The sequence below is a fragment of the Actinia tenebrosa genome, unplaced genomic scaffold (assembly GCF_029948245.1).
Source record: "Actinia tenebrosa isolate PJP-AT-01 unplaced genomic scaffold, QUT_ActTen_1.0 PGA_scaffold13__45_contigs__length_12533684, whole genome shotgun sequence".
In the NCBI taxonomy this organism is placed as follows: domain Eukaryota; kingdom Metazoa; phylum Cnidaria; class Anthozoa; order Actiniaria; family Actiniidae; genus Actinia; species Actinia tenebrosa.
Window position 1 is genome coordinate 1,637,485 of NW_028292573.1, and position 14,559 is coordinate 1,652,043.

The window sequence follows — 14,559 nt, forward strand, 5'->3', positions numbered from 1 at the left end:
GGAAAACCGGAAAAAAAGCTCTCGAAATACAGGAGAGAACCGAAGAACAGCTCTACTCACGTAAGAAATTGAAGAACCCGGGTCGTCTTGGTTAGAAGCGAACGCTCTCACAGCTACGCCACCCATCATGCTTCACGTAAATATGTTTCCTTTTCGTAGGAATGACCTCCATTCATTCCTTATGCATGTATAGGAACATAACAATATTTAATTCGATTGAGATCAATAATGCTCTTCTCAAAGACTTGATTTTTTCATCTTAGATGGCCAAACCAAACCTTCAAAAGATTTTGCCCGATCATCTGAAATTTTGAAGGCGTAGTTGTACTCCTTTCCATAACATATACATAGCGAGTGAGAGGCAAATTTTCAAACGGTTCAAAACCCCTGAATAACACGATTTCATGCCAGTAACAAAATGTTTCTCTAGTATCAAACACGTTCTTAGAGGCTTTATTGAAAAAATATATAGCAATTTAAGACCTCCTGAAAGCATATTATCAAATCACATGAAATTTCAATGGTTCGCTCAAAATAGCTGTTAACGTCACATCCCTCTTACTCTTATCATAGAATATGACTTAAGACAATCTAGATACATGTATGTGTCTATGTCTGTGTTGGCACTTGCATTTTTTTGCAGCAAGTTTTTTCTTAGCGTCTTTTCCATACTTCTCCCAACGTTCCGCTACTCGTAGAACATTTTCGGTCCAGAACTGAGTCAATAATCATCACAGAGATCTGCCATTGTCATTGCATCATATTTATGTTTGCTTTGCACGGTACAAAGATTATCTTTCATCAACTGGCTACACTCGATGGTACACTTGCCTCCTGTACATTTTGTGGTTGACAAAAATCCATTGCGTTCTCCTGAATCAGATCCTCCACCTGCCCTTCCCTTTACTCCAAAATACATGTTTTCTTCGTATTGTCGGATGTAGATCCATTCAAAGGCCCATTTGACGAAACGAACGTAATAATCTGAGTTTTGAGCGATCAGGGCTAAGGTATGCTTGTAGATTTCACAAGATTCATCTCCAACTTTATCTTTGTAACTGTTGGCAAGTGCCTCTAAGGCTACAAGATGCAGAGTAGCATAGTCACGGAATGGGATGAGTCCAATTTCAAGCTTCTTCACCTCATCGTAAGTGGGAGCCCAGAAATAACCTTTACCTTCGTACTCTTTCATCCACTGCCAGGTAGCAATATATCTGAAATAAAAATGTGGGTCGTACTTTTGCTTGCCACTTGACTGTTTCTCTTCTAAGAGTTCTTGTAAGGGCTGAAAATGGAAACGAGCACTTACGATGTCTTCCTCTGCATCTTCTTGACATTGATTTGGGTCTCGTCCTGGTCGATGATTTGCGCATCTAGACCATTTATCAAATAGTTCTTTGTAATTTCTGGTCATGATCAGTCTCTCAAGTTGCAAAGTTTGTACATCGATGTAGTCTTGCAACTGACTCATTCTTTCATTCACCTCTTCAGTCAGAAGTTCTACTGATTTGAAAGCCTTGTCCAGGACGTCAGTAGGGCTAGGACTACTAGAAACATACCCAGAACCAACAGCCATAATACCCAAAGCTGCAGAAACCTGGGGCGATCCCTTAAGTGTTACAGCTACAGCATCGATGACGCCCAGTGTAGCAGCCGTCACACCTCCAATAGTCAAGCGCAGTATCAAGGACACTCGTTTCAAATTTGGCAGGTGGTACTGCGTATATCTTCATTATTTTAGGAAGATTTCCACCAGGCTTGTAACCACCGAAATAGCATTGTGAGCTTTGTGTCTTGGCTTCAGCAGCTGGAAGCAGGATAACGAAAATGGATATCACGGTAGTAACGTATGGAAAGCTCGATTTAGCAGTGGGTGGCGACATTTTTCTAGGCTATGAAACGAAAGAACATCAATTAGTATAGGTAATAGGGCTACATGCTGTCCAATTTGGAAATAATTGGTTGAAAAAAATTCCGAGGACTGAAAAAATTGAAAGAGGCCAATAGGCCGAGTCCAATTTGGCAGTCATAGGAATTTTTTGCATTCAATTATTTCCAAATTAGACAGACATGTAGTCCTATTGCAGATTAATTATATCAAAGTTCCATCTCTACTATATTATCGTTTTTTACGCTAAAAAGGTCTTCAAAAAAAGCCCAATTTACTACTTCCTCCGCCATTTTGAAAAAAATTACAAGAAGAAAAAAAGTAAACAAGGCCGGCCGGCAAGCGAAAGTCGCGCGCTGATTGGTTCAAAGTCAATTTTTATTGTTTCTCCTGACTTTTGATTGGCTGATAAAATTACTGAGTAACTGGATAGTTTTAGCTCTTCCAAGAAAAATGTGAATGGAAACGATCCAAATTAATCTTTAATTTGGACAGAAAAGAGAATTTGAAAATAATACAATAGTTGCTTATATGGGATTATAAGAGGGATGATACAATTATCATATATACACCCACAAGCATACTTGTATAAAGGACGATGGGAGCTAGTTTCTTTCATCCATCCATCCATCCATCCATCCATCCATCCATCCATCCATCCATCCATCCATTCATCCATCCATCCATCCATCCATCCATCCATCCATCCATCCATCCATTTAAAAAAAATGTATCAGCATAATTCCTCTAATAACATACACGAAAAAATTACTATATTCTGATTAGCTTAGAGCAGTGTTGTTAAAACGTAATACAGTGCAAAAAGTGTAATTCAGTGTAAAAAAGTGTAATTCAGTGCAGAAAAGTGCAACGGAATTCTCGCTTTTGATTGGATAATCAACAATAGAAAATGATTTTAGCCAATAAGATGACAGATTTTTATTACGAAAAATTTGAGAAAAGTTTGAAGCAAATCGAGGGGGAAAATGGCAGCCATTTTATCTTAGGTAAAAGTAAGCAAAGATTTTACGGATTTTACTATCAAACAACTAAAAAACAGTTCAAAAAAGAAAACACAAGTAAAAGTACATCGTTATTGTTGAATATATGGAAAGAAATAGTGGGAAAAGAATGTATGACATGAATTGAGGGAAATGAGCCAGTCGATCTAAAGAAAATACTCGAGCGATTCTCGGCCGAAGTACAGCAAAAACTAAAACAGAAACGAAAAAAACTATGAGCAAGAGCATTAAACACGATGTGGTAAGTGCTTACACAATATTTTGGTCTACAAGGTCCCAAGCTGAGCCTCAAAGTTTTCTGAACTAACACGTTCAACAACTGTCAGGTAAATTTTGTTTTCGATATACATGCAACTCCAGTTAGATTTTTTCGTGCAAGTTATTAACAAGTAATAACACGATTTCTCGTTCAATTTGGGATATTTTGCACGAGTGTGTTTTTAAAAGAGCTGTAATTGCAGTCGACCTACGGTCTCGTGCAATTTCAGCTCTTCGAAAAACACACTCGTGCAAATTAATCGCAAATTGAACGCGAAGCAAGAGGGAAATTCCCTACATTTAATATATGCGACAGGGAAATTTAGTAAAAGACAAAGGATTTCTTTTTCTTCTAAATTTCCCTCATGATCTATGCATGCGGGAAATTCGGGTTTGTAAAGCCCTCGGAAGACAAAAGAATCCGAGGTGATCATAGTATTACTATACTTAAACACCCAAGGAGCCTCAGGAATACACCCTTATCACGTTAGCGTGGCATATTATGAAATATTATTCAAATTTGTCACATCGGTAATAGTAAAATTGCGAAGTTTCCTAAGATTGCCCTGAAACTGATGAGGATATGAATTTTTGAACCTATACATCTTTGCAAAGAAATGTATCGCAATAGCGCATCGCTTGCGTTAAAAGCCTCGTTTTCAGGTAGGGCACAAATTTATTTGCAAAAGTTCCAATTTTGTTTTAAAAAACCCTCTTTCTCTGCCAAATTAATTGAAAATAGCTTTACAAATCGCAATCCTGAAAATGTTACTAATAGCATTATTGTCCTCCCAAGTTGTAGTAGAGAGACTCTGATTTATATCTGTGATAGTTTAGCGCCAATAAAAAATAAATAAATAAAATAAAAAAATAAAATAAAAAAAGCGAAAATTCCGTGAATCTTTATCTCAAATAAACTGGGATAACTTATAATTGCTTCATAAGCAAATATAGGCGCTTTAAGGACCAAAATCAGTTTGTTGAATTTAAAGAGCACCAATCTGCTTAACGAAAGATAACACGCAGAGTTCCCCAGAGATCAATCCTTGGTCTTCGCTCTATTCTTTATACTTTACACAAAAATACTCAGATACTACACTATTTGCTGATGATACAAGTATATTTCTTCATAATAATAACCCAAATGAATTAATTTTCAAATTTTAAATGAGAACTTAAGTAAAATGTACGGATACCTGGATGAGCACAAATAAATTCTCTGTAAATATCAAGAAGACAAAAACAAAAACAAAAAAAAACAAAACAAAACAAAACAAACAAAAAAAAATCATTTAGAGCAAAAACGGAGTTTCTTGGTGCGTATATTGAAAAACACCTGACTTGGAAAACTCACATTGTTCTCAGTCTGAAGAAAGGTTTCCAAGTTTCTTCAAAGCCTAGCATATACAAGAGCCAAGCATATATATAGCTGAAATGCAAGAGGAACTTTTTGTTCAAGGAATATGTAATATTAATGTATTACCTTTTGTTCCCGCTATAAACAATAGCCTACGAGCCAAGTTAATCGAATTTTTCAAACTATTATTATCTTTTTAATATTGAAGATTCGTTTTCAGTAATGAATGTTCGAATCGAATAATGAAATCAAGAATCCAAAAATAAAGTCATTAATACCTAAGAACGGCTGCGAAGGAGGCTACGCTTGAGGTGGTTTGACTGTAAAAGGTCGAAAACTATTTAACAAGTAGACTACGAGGTGGAGTTTTCTATGAGTCAATAGATAGTAGCGCCGAATCGACTATTAGACTCATAGAAAACGAGAACGAGTAGTCTAATTGTTTTAGCATAAACCTACTAGCTAATATTATAGTACTGAAAACAAAAAATTTCACTGAAAACTTTACTGCACAAAGCGACGGTCAACCGGCGGCACTGTTTTCATTCATATTTGCGAACTCGACTCAAAGTATTAATGTTAAGCTTAAACTCGCTCTATTTCTATAGCTTTTTGTCTCTATTATTACTGTCAAAACTCTCTTTCCAACATAGAGATTAACTTAATTCACCCTCGGTTTTACATGAAGCTTGTTAGGCCTCTAGCATATACTGCTAATTATCCGAGAAAATTAAATGATGAGTGTAAACTAAAAGAAAAAATATCCTAAATCTTAATAATGAATATACGAATGTGAAAGCTATGACTAAGTTATGGCGTTAATTATACATATTGAATTTTATTTAACTTTTTCTATTATTTTCTCAATATTTCAAACCTAATATTTGCTTTGCGAATAAAGAGAAGATGCTTTTGTCAGGAGTACTGAAAAAAACTTTAAAATGTCTTGAACTTTTTTTTTTTCCATGACAAAGACCGATTAGTCAGCCTAATGAGCTTGTGGAATTGAGAGAATTCCCTCAGGAGCTACAGTACACTCGACTACGTCTCGGGTTTGCATAACTGTCTCGAATTCTCCCAACCTCCCCTCGTGTTGCTATCAGGCTATGTAAACACGAAAAAAGTTTTCTATTGCTTAAGTAGAACATAACTTATTGTTTTAGTGTCATAAAACCACTAATATGTCAAATAAATAAATACAAGCAATGTTGAAATTGAGGTAAAATAATTTACTTTTGCGTTGCTTTGGTTTTCAAAACCAGTACTCTTCGCTACTACTTTGTTGTTACTGTTGTTGTTATGGCTTGTTTGTGGCGTCGTACTGGTAATTTGCGAAGCTCAAGTATTCCAAACAGATCGAGCCATCGCCATTCCCCGACCAACTGCAAGGACTTCCTGTGTCGAAATGCACGCATGCGTAGTCTAGGTCTGTACCCCGCTTTGAAAAATCCTGGATCCGCCACTGCTTTTAGACCACTAGTAGCTCAGCAAATCAGAGTGCAGGATTTGTGATAGACCATTAGTAGGTTTATATCAAAATTTGATATTTAGATCTTATTAACCGAACTTGGTCGGTCTGTACGGGATAATCGTGACCGAGGTCGGAATGTACAGACCGAGCGCAGCGAGGTCTGTACCCGACCGAGGTCAAGATTATCCCGTACAGACCGACCAAGTTCGGTTGATAAGAGTTTTATTATATGACCACTTTTCATTGAAAAGGACAAAATGTTTTTGCCGTAAGATTAATATGCGATCGGTTAATACCGGAGAATCTAGACGATCTATCCAATCAGATTGCTCGATTTGCTAGTGTCCAGGCTCTAAGATTCACGGTCATATAATAAACTTGAATATTGGATTGACCAATGTTTGCCATGAGCTGTAATTTGGGAATTGTTTTAGTATGATAAATAAAACAGTCGTAAATTCAAAACCAGTCGATGAATGTTATTATAAGATTCATAATATCCTTTATATACATGGCAACGAGGTATACCGGCATCAGAATCGACACGAGGCACACGGGTATCAACAGGGTACATTAGAATCGACACGAGGCACACTGGTGTCAATAGGATACATCAGAATCGACACGACGATACGGGCATCAACAGGGTACATTAGAATCGACACGAGGCATACCGGTATCAACGATCAACGTGATACATTAGAATCGCTACAGGGTAATACGAAGTTATTGTGTCTACCCCATAGAATACGGCGAAAGGCTAATTTAAAGTCGTTCATTCGTAGCGCGTATATCCACGGATTACAAGCTGAATTACCAAATGCTAAAAGAATGGCCCACAACCAATCTCTGTAAATCAGCATTTTCTTGCAATGTCCTTTTGTTGCGAATTCGACCCACGAAAATACGAAATTTGGGAAATACATCATGACAAAGACGCCTATAACAATGGCCATGGTTGTTGCAGCCTTTCTGTTTTTAATTGCTTCTACGTTTTGTTGCGTTCGGATTGTACTGGCTATGTGTTTGATTTGTATCCTTGCAGCTTTGAATATGTGGCAATAGCAGAACACGATTATCAATAGAGGAATGACCATGGTGAAGACTTGACATGTAACCCATAACACCGAAGCTTCCTTTGAACTGGAAACCAATAATGTTGGCAAAGCAAGACTGAAAGATGCCGTCCACAACAGGATAATAATGCATTTGGTTTTTTGTTTAGTCATGATGAAATGATATCTAAATACTGATGTAATAGCAAGATATCTGTCAATACTGACAGCAACGAGACTAAACGTCGTGGCTACCAGAGTTTGAATCCAAAAGAAATTTTCAAGCTTGTACAGAGGGTTATTGGAATCTGGCCAAGCTCTGAGAAAAGTAAGACCTATGTATATAGGACTCATAAGCAAACCAACCAAAAGATCTGCTATTGCTAATGATACGATGTAGAAATTCGACACAGTCTGTAAGCTTTTTGTTCTTGTGATAGAAAATAGAACGATTGCATTTCCAAATATTGAAAAAAATCCTGAAAGACCTTGAAGGAGATTGAATATGACAAATTGGATGGCTGGTAGGTTTGGGTCACAGTTCTCTGGATTCGTATGGTTCATTATTAATGTTTAAACTCCTTGTCAGTCGTGATTTGGTGTTTTCTTGTGACGCACCTCCGGCATCGCTACCCCAACTAAATGTAGCACGGGTTAATTCTCTGAAAAAGAGGGAAATAAAGTATTTATCAGTAAAATACCATTTATAGCACATAAAAACACAGGTGATGCACGCTGCTAAAGCGCAGCCTATCACGTTCCTTTCGATGTTCTGGCTTTGATCCATCGGATATCCTCACCCGTAATTTTCGAAGAAATTTTCTTCTGGATATTTTTCAACCTCCAAGTTCAAGTTCTAAATTCTAATCCGATTACTAGAGAACCTGTCAATTGTGTTTCTGAAACCTGTTAGTATCTGTTCATTGCGAGTTGGAAATGAAATCAAATTATATTTAGGGCCGAGAAAAGTGACCATCTGATGATTATATTACGATATGCTCTGCGCTTGAGAACAAATGAGTTTCTACTTTATCCACTAGGCAAAATTAAAGACTTGAATACGACTCACCAAGAGGTAACACGAAGAAATGTCTAATAAAAGTTTATTGGTTGTAAGCTACTTTCTGATTAACCCGTGTCAAAAACTACCGCTGGTTTTCATTAACATAATAGAGATTTGTTTTCTCTTTTTTCTTTCTTTCTTTTTCTAAAGTTTTAAAAAACTCGTTATAAATAAATCTACGGCTTCTTTTCTATAGAGGAATATAATTTCGCCGCGATACAAGTAGCAAATTTGCGAAAGACATAAAGAATACTTAGAAGCATAAACGAAAGGAGGGTCAACCTCGGTTTTACAGAGTTTGCGCCCGGAATTTGGGTACACTACTTTTGAAAGATCATTTTTGTGTCAGTCTAAAGGCCGGTTTAGACGGTACGATTTTCGCCTACAACTATCGTATACAACACGCTCGCGCCATCCTACAACTCGAGTCGGAGCGTGTAAATCAAGCCTACAACTCGCCTACGACAGACGCGAGCGTGTTGTATACGATAGTTGTAGGCGAAAATCGTACCGTCTAAACCAGCCTTAAGTCCCTGTTCTTCGTGTTGGTCCCCTCGCCTACACAACTTATAAATGTCAAGGTCGCGCTCTGTCATTCTGGTTTTTTTTTTTTTTTTTTCCCCCACAAATTGTCGGTTTGCGTATTATTTTCACTTTTGATGGTGGCATGTCATTGAAACGAAAAAAGATCCAATTTTTTGTCCTGTCCATAGATTACCTTAATCCAAGAGGCTTGTTAAAGCAGGGCCCTATCTACCACTTTGGAAAGGATCCAGTTAGCAAATAGGTAACCGTGGTTCAGTCGATAAATGTCCAAATCGAGTCTTCAAAAGTTGGCTTCAGATCTTACTACACCGCGTCAAATCCTTTGTTCCTCATTCTTATTTTACCACCGACCTTCCATATGGATCTACTTGAAAATTCAACTCAGCTGTTTGCTTTTCATTCGCTTTTTATTTATTCAATGTAATAATTTACGTTGGTGGTAGGAAAAAAACACCTAGTACAGCTAGTATTAGTTTAGCGAGATGAAAAATTTAAATGAAATAAAGAAAAAACACATAACAGGTGTTGGTCATAGTACACTTTAATTTATCCATCCCTAATGGATGGCAAAAAAACCTGCATTATAACCAAAATCACACTGAGAAAAATGGGATTCAAATCTGCTTAACTTGTTTGTTAAAAAAGAGATAATCCGCAGAATCTGGAAATTTTAGGATACCTTAAAAAGTTACTTGGATTAGGGTTTTGCTTAATATAATTTATTTTTATTTATTTATCTATTTATTTGTTTTGAGGAATTGGACATTTGCAGAATTCATGGTTCTTTCAAATGACTAAAATAAAGCCGGGCTCACTCAAATATACAGAATAAAATTAAGAAAAAGCCATTCATTTAATTTAAATAAATATTATGTATATTATACTAAATAGAATTGTTCCTTTCATCCAGCATGGATACCATACTTCATTCATGTCATCTCTTTGACTTTTGTATTCAATCAGTGGTTCTTTGAATAAAATATCACCATGTAGTGTCTCATTGAACATTGGTGTCGCATTGATGCCGAATGCCGAATTTCAGATAACGTTCGCTGGCAAATGAAATGACTTTAAGTTTCCTTAATGTTTATTCTCAGCATACCTCATATATTTTTGTTCAAAATAGAAATAGAAAATGGGGTCACCGTATTAGTTTCTTTGCTAAATCCCGCGAAAATGATTCCCCCAGGATAATAAAAGTGGCTTAATGTAGTACCAGACAGAAAGAAGAATTCATGTGTGAATTTTAAAAAAATCCTTTCAAGTAGTTAAAGATCTTCAGTTGCCTTAAATGTAAAGGTTTTCACCAATCTAAAAGTCTAGATATAATAAATGACCAATTTTAAATTTATCTAACATTTCCAATTATAAAATTTATTTGACGAGTTGTAGGTTATAAGCTTCAAACTGAAACCTACAAGCAAAACCATGTGCAATAAGGCATCTCAAATAATCTTCCCGGTTACAAAAAGCCGAAAATGTAGTGTAATCCACAGCGTGGACATGGTATTATTATTATTACTTTTTTAAATTATTTTTCAATCGAAAGCAAGAGAAAATGAACTATTTCAATTTTCTCTCGTCGAAAGAGTATATGTTTTTTTGTTTTCTTGTCCGCGCGGGACTAGGTTCTAGTTGCTTTATAGCTGACTGGAATGATTTTGTTGGTCCTTTAGCTTCTTTCTGTCTATACGATCAAATAATACTCAATTCAGAGACTTCATACTAGGACTAACTAATCTCGTACTTATTTGTTTTGTGTGTAAAAAAAGTTGTTTCAAAAAGACTTTCAATAAATGTGATCATTAAATGGGACGTTTTAAAAGGAAAAAAGTGTCAAAAATATATATCGCAAAGCCTTATGGGATCAAAATGCGGACAAACTTTGCAAATTGAGGCTTCGATTACATGAAAAAAAAAGTATAATATCAGTCGAAAACCATAGTTCTTCTATGAGTTGGAAATAACAAGAATATAAAACATTGTTGCAGCATATAGCATGCAATACGCATGTGCGCTTGGCTTGGATGGTCCACATTTGTAATCATGATGCAAAATTATGACGTCATCCGTGGAAAAAATCTAATTATGCAAAATAGTTTGTTATCAGTATTCACAATAGTTCTAATTTGTTTACTATACATATTCTTTCTGAAAATTGCAATCCAGTTCCACTTTACACTGACGATGGCAGAGGTGTGGTGTTTTTTCCTTTCAAATATATTTTCACACAACGAGTGTTCGAAACTGTCCTTTATAAAAAGGCTACTTTCGGAAACGGATACGTGTGGAAGGGCGAAAACGATTAAAAAAACGCTATGTTTTGACGATAGTTTTTTTGAATGCGGAATAAAAATATCCCATTTCAAAATATCCGTGGACAAATTAATATTCGATGGCATAAAGTTAGACTTTGGTTAGTGGCGAAATGAATTTGGCATAACATGAGCTATCATATTCCATTTCCTGTCCACCTGTACGACTATAAGCCTATAATGCATGGGATATATTTAGATCCTTTTGGTAGACAGACCTAGGCCTTTTACAACCATTAAAGCCGTCAATAAACTCTTTCCGATTTGTTTAATATCTTTCCGTCGTTAGTCGTCAGGCTTGATGGCACGATGGTCTCGTGTGATTGATAAAGAATATGCAGCTCTTGGGCTAGTTTGGGGTAGTGACCTCAAACAGAAATTTGAAATTGAGACGGTAGTAGATATTGTCATAGAAAAAGTAGAAAGAAAGAAAGAATGAAAGAAAGAATGAAAGAAAGAATGAAAGAAAGAATGAAAGAAAGAATGAAAGAAAGAATGAAAGAAAGGATGAAAGAATGGAAGAATGGAAGAAAGAAAAAAAGAAAGAAAGAAAGAAAGAAAGAAAGAAAGACGGGAGGGAAGAAAGGAAGGAAAGACACGGAATAAAAGGAAGCAAGCAGAAAATAAAACAATAAACATAGGGAACACAACAGCAAGAATAAAAAGGAAAGAATCAATGATAACGATGATGATGATGATGATGAAGATGATGATGGTGGTTATAATGAATTTAAACTGAATGTAAAGAAAAAGGCAGTACTTTAAAGTAATTCATAAAAAGTTGAAAAGGAAAAATAAAGATGGAATGATGGATCAACCACACTGGCAGCCCAAGCAGTGTTCTTGAGATCTAAATCCCGGGGGGGGGGGGGGGGGGGGGGGGGGTACTACCACCCCAACTTGGGTAGGGGTGCCGCCAGGACCTCAAAACCCTGACCCTATCCCAGACCTAAAATTTTGATTTTACATACCCTACCCCAGACTAAAACTAAGAATTGTACACCCTATCCCAGACTAAAAGACGCAAAAGACGGTTTTTCATCAACAGATTGCAATCAATATTTACTAACGTTTTTATTGTTTTTGTGAAGGCAGAAAGCGTAGCCTATTCGCCAGACAAAAATGACCAATTCATAACCCTATCCCACTCTAAAATGATTCCCTATCCCAGACAAAATGTCAAAAAATGATACCCTACCCCAGACCCAAAAGCCGAAAAACCATACCCTATAGGGCGGCACATACCCGTATAGCAAATATAGGGGAGTACCCCCCGGGATCTAAATAACCTTCAACAAAAATGTCATCTCGGTACTGTCCTAGAGTAACGTGGTATCTGGGTAGGAGATCGAACATTGCTTTACTAGGGCTGCCTGTGAATTAACGGATAAATGAATGAGTTAATAGACATATAGTAAAATGGATCAATCAATTTTAAAACCAGAAAAAATCTTTTAACGTTTGGTCAGCTACGATTTCAAGCTCACGCCCCCTCATGTGAGCCCATACAAATTATGTCTCAAAAACACGGTTCTTGGATCTCTTCTCAAAATAATGACTATCTAGGTGATGAGATCTGTTCTAATTAACAGAAGTGGATTCAGTTAATTCAACTATTCACGAACTGTATTGTATGGTTTAGGTTGAATTCTATTGAAAAAAACCACCGTACTTTTTGAGTTGAATGTACGCTATTGGATGTATTTTACAGGAGAAAATGTATGACATAACCGGGGTCAAGCTAAAAAATCGTCTCTCCTTGATATAAAACAGAACCTGTCAAAAAAGCAAGGAGTGGATTTGAAAACCACGGGCTTTCCTGAACATTTTGGTATATAATTCATAGGAATTTGTTAAAATTTAGAACCGTATTTTTGCTGATTTTATAAGCTCATACTATCTGTTGGCCTATACATTCGCCTCTTATGGTTTCTTAGGTTTCGTAGCCTCGAAAACACTCTAACTACTAGTTAGCGAAAGAACAGAAGATTTACGGATCATTTAGGATGTTTTGTCTCGCAGTTTACTTGTACTATATAACTTTACTTTTAAGAACGACCTTTTGCTTTGGAAAGAGAGGAAAAAGACCGAAAAGAGCAAATATTCCAAATGTATGGGCAATTTTTTCCAATGGAACTTAAGCCAAAATAATTAGAGAAATATTAATCATGTAATAAGTGGTATTCCTAATTAAAAAGAACTCAGATAAATGAAAGTTCAAGGTAGATGAATAAATGCGATAGACATTATATTTAGAGAGCTAGGGGAAAAGCAAATGAGTTATTCAGTTCAGTATTAATTATTTTCGTAACTAGGAGACACAGACGTCGATACACGATGCACACTGTGGCAGTAGAATAAGAAATCCATAAATTAACAGCTGGTAGAAGATAACAAAAACTACATGACCTAACTTTGGCGGAATAAAAATATCTTGCATGAAAATGAATTATTATTAGTGATGGATAATTCAAAGAAAATATACGAAAAGATGAACGTTTTCTAGCTTTTTTACGTCGATTTTGAAGGCGTTTAGCATTAACATTATTATTCGGCCTGAAAAGTTACCACAGTACAAGAATTAAATATAAAGCCGTAGCACTAAGAAGCTATATATCAGTATGCTTATATTTATATCTTTTGGAAGGTTTATTTTCCTAGTTTCTTTCTTTAGGCTGTAAAATACCGTAAAAAAAATAGCACAAACATAGAAGAGTTCAGTTTTAAGCTTAGGATTTATTCAGGGATAAGCAACTAATCTTACGGAATATGATATTGTGGTTGTTTTAAACCTGACAAGAAGATGAACACTGACATTTATTGAGGGCAAGGATTTCCAAATGTCTCGGCTCTTGGGTTCAAAAACAGGTGTGAGAAGGTTTGCGCTGCTGGAAGTGATGGCACAAGCGCTAGAAATAAACATCTAGAATCGCAATGAAAAGTTAAGGCAAAGTTATAATAAATAAATCGCGAAAATGTATGTTTGGTCAGAATATTGGTTGTTTTTCTTGATTAAGATGAATATCAAAGAATAGTTGAAAATATATTGCCTATGAAGGAGTAATTTAAAGGCCCTCCAACAGATTATTCTAGAAAATATGTTTTTAGCGCACGCGGTTCTATATATTATCCATTTCATTTTTTCATTTCCAGCGCAAAGGCCAATAGTTTAGTTGAGATTTTCCTTCCGTCCATAAACGTTTTGTTGCAAGGGATTAACGGACTTTTCACCCTTAAATACATTGACAAATAAAAGTTCAACAGATCGAGGGCAGAATTAATTATTTTAATAACACACAGGAACAATACGGCATATTTTAAAAGTTATTTGACAATGAGCTAGAGTTGGGAGCATATCATTGGGGACAGAAAATTGAGTACAAGGGCTTAAATGGTTACGTTCACTAACCTTAACTGGAGAAGCCACTAAGAGCACAGGTCCCAGACTGTTAGTCTCTCTTTATTTGAAAAAAATCTTTGTCACAACTTGAAAAGTTCAGTGCATTAATGCCTGCAAAGCATTGCCACTGAATAAAATCATGACCACGTAAATTGTTCTTCCTCTGTTGGTAAAATGATGGAGA

The 14,559-nt window shown here is 36.1% G+C and overlaps 2 protein-coding genes across 2 annotated transcripts; both read right to left on the reverse strand.

Moving 5' to 3' along the window:
- Positions 1 to 421: 421 nt before the first annotated feature.
- Positions 422 to 6,128, reverse strand: LOC148911585 (uncharacterized). Its single transcript, XM_089029297.1, has 2 exons — positions 5,759 to 6,128; positions 422 to 1,892 (listed from the first exon to the last, which is right to left on the reverse strand). Exon 2 carries the CDS (start codon positions 1,574 to 1,576, stop codon positions 722 to 724), a length of 855 nt encoding a protein of 284 aa, XP_088885423.1. The 5' UTR covers positions 1,577 to 1,892; positions 5,759 to 6,128; the 3' UTR covers positions 422 to 721.
- LOC116297383 (adenosine receptor A2a-like) lies at positions 6,125 to 14,531 on the reverse strand. Its single transcript, XM_089029295.1, has 2 exons — positions 14,385 to 14,531; positions 6,125 to 7,713 (listed from the first exon to the last, which is right to left on the reverse strand). The coding sequence occupies exon 2, from the start codon at positions 7,613 to 7,615 to the stop codon at positions 6,683 to 6,685; it is 933 nt and encodes a 310-aa protein (XP_088885421.1). The 5' UTR covers positions 7,616 to 7,713; positions 14,385 to 14,531; the 3' UTR covers positions 6,125 to 6,682.
- Between the last annotated feature and the right edge of the window lie 28 nt (positions 14,532 to 14,559).

What these genes read in the sequence shown, in the direction of transcription:
- LOC148911585 (XM_089029297.1), bottom strand. Translation starts at nt 1,576, where the DNA reads ATGGCTGTTGGTTCTGGGTATGTTTCTAGTAGTCCTAGCCCTACTGAC.
- LOC116297383 (XM_089029295.1), bottom strand. Translation starts at nt 7,615, where the DNA reads ATGAACCATACGAATCCAGAGAACTGTGACCCAAACCTACCAGCCATC.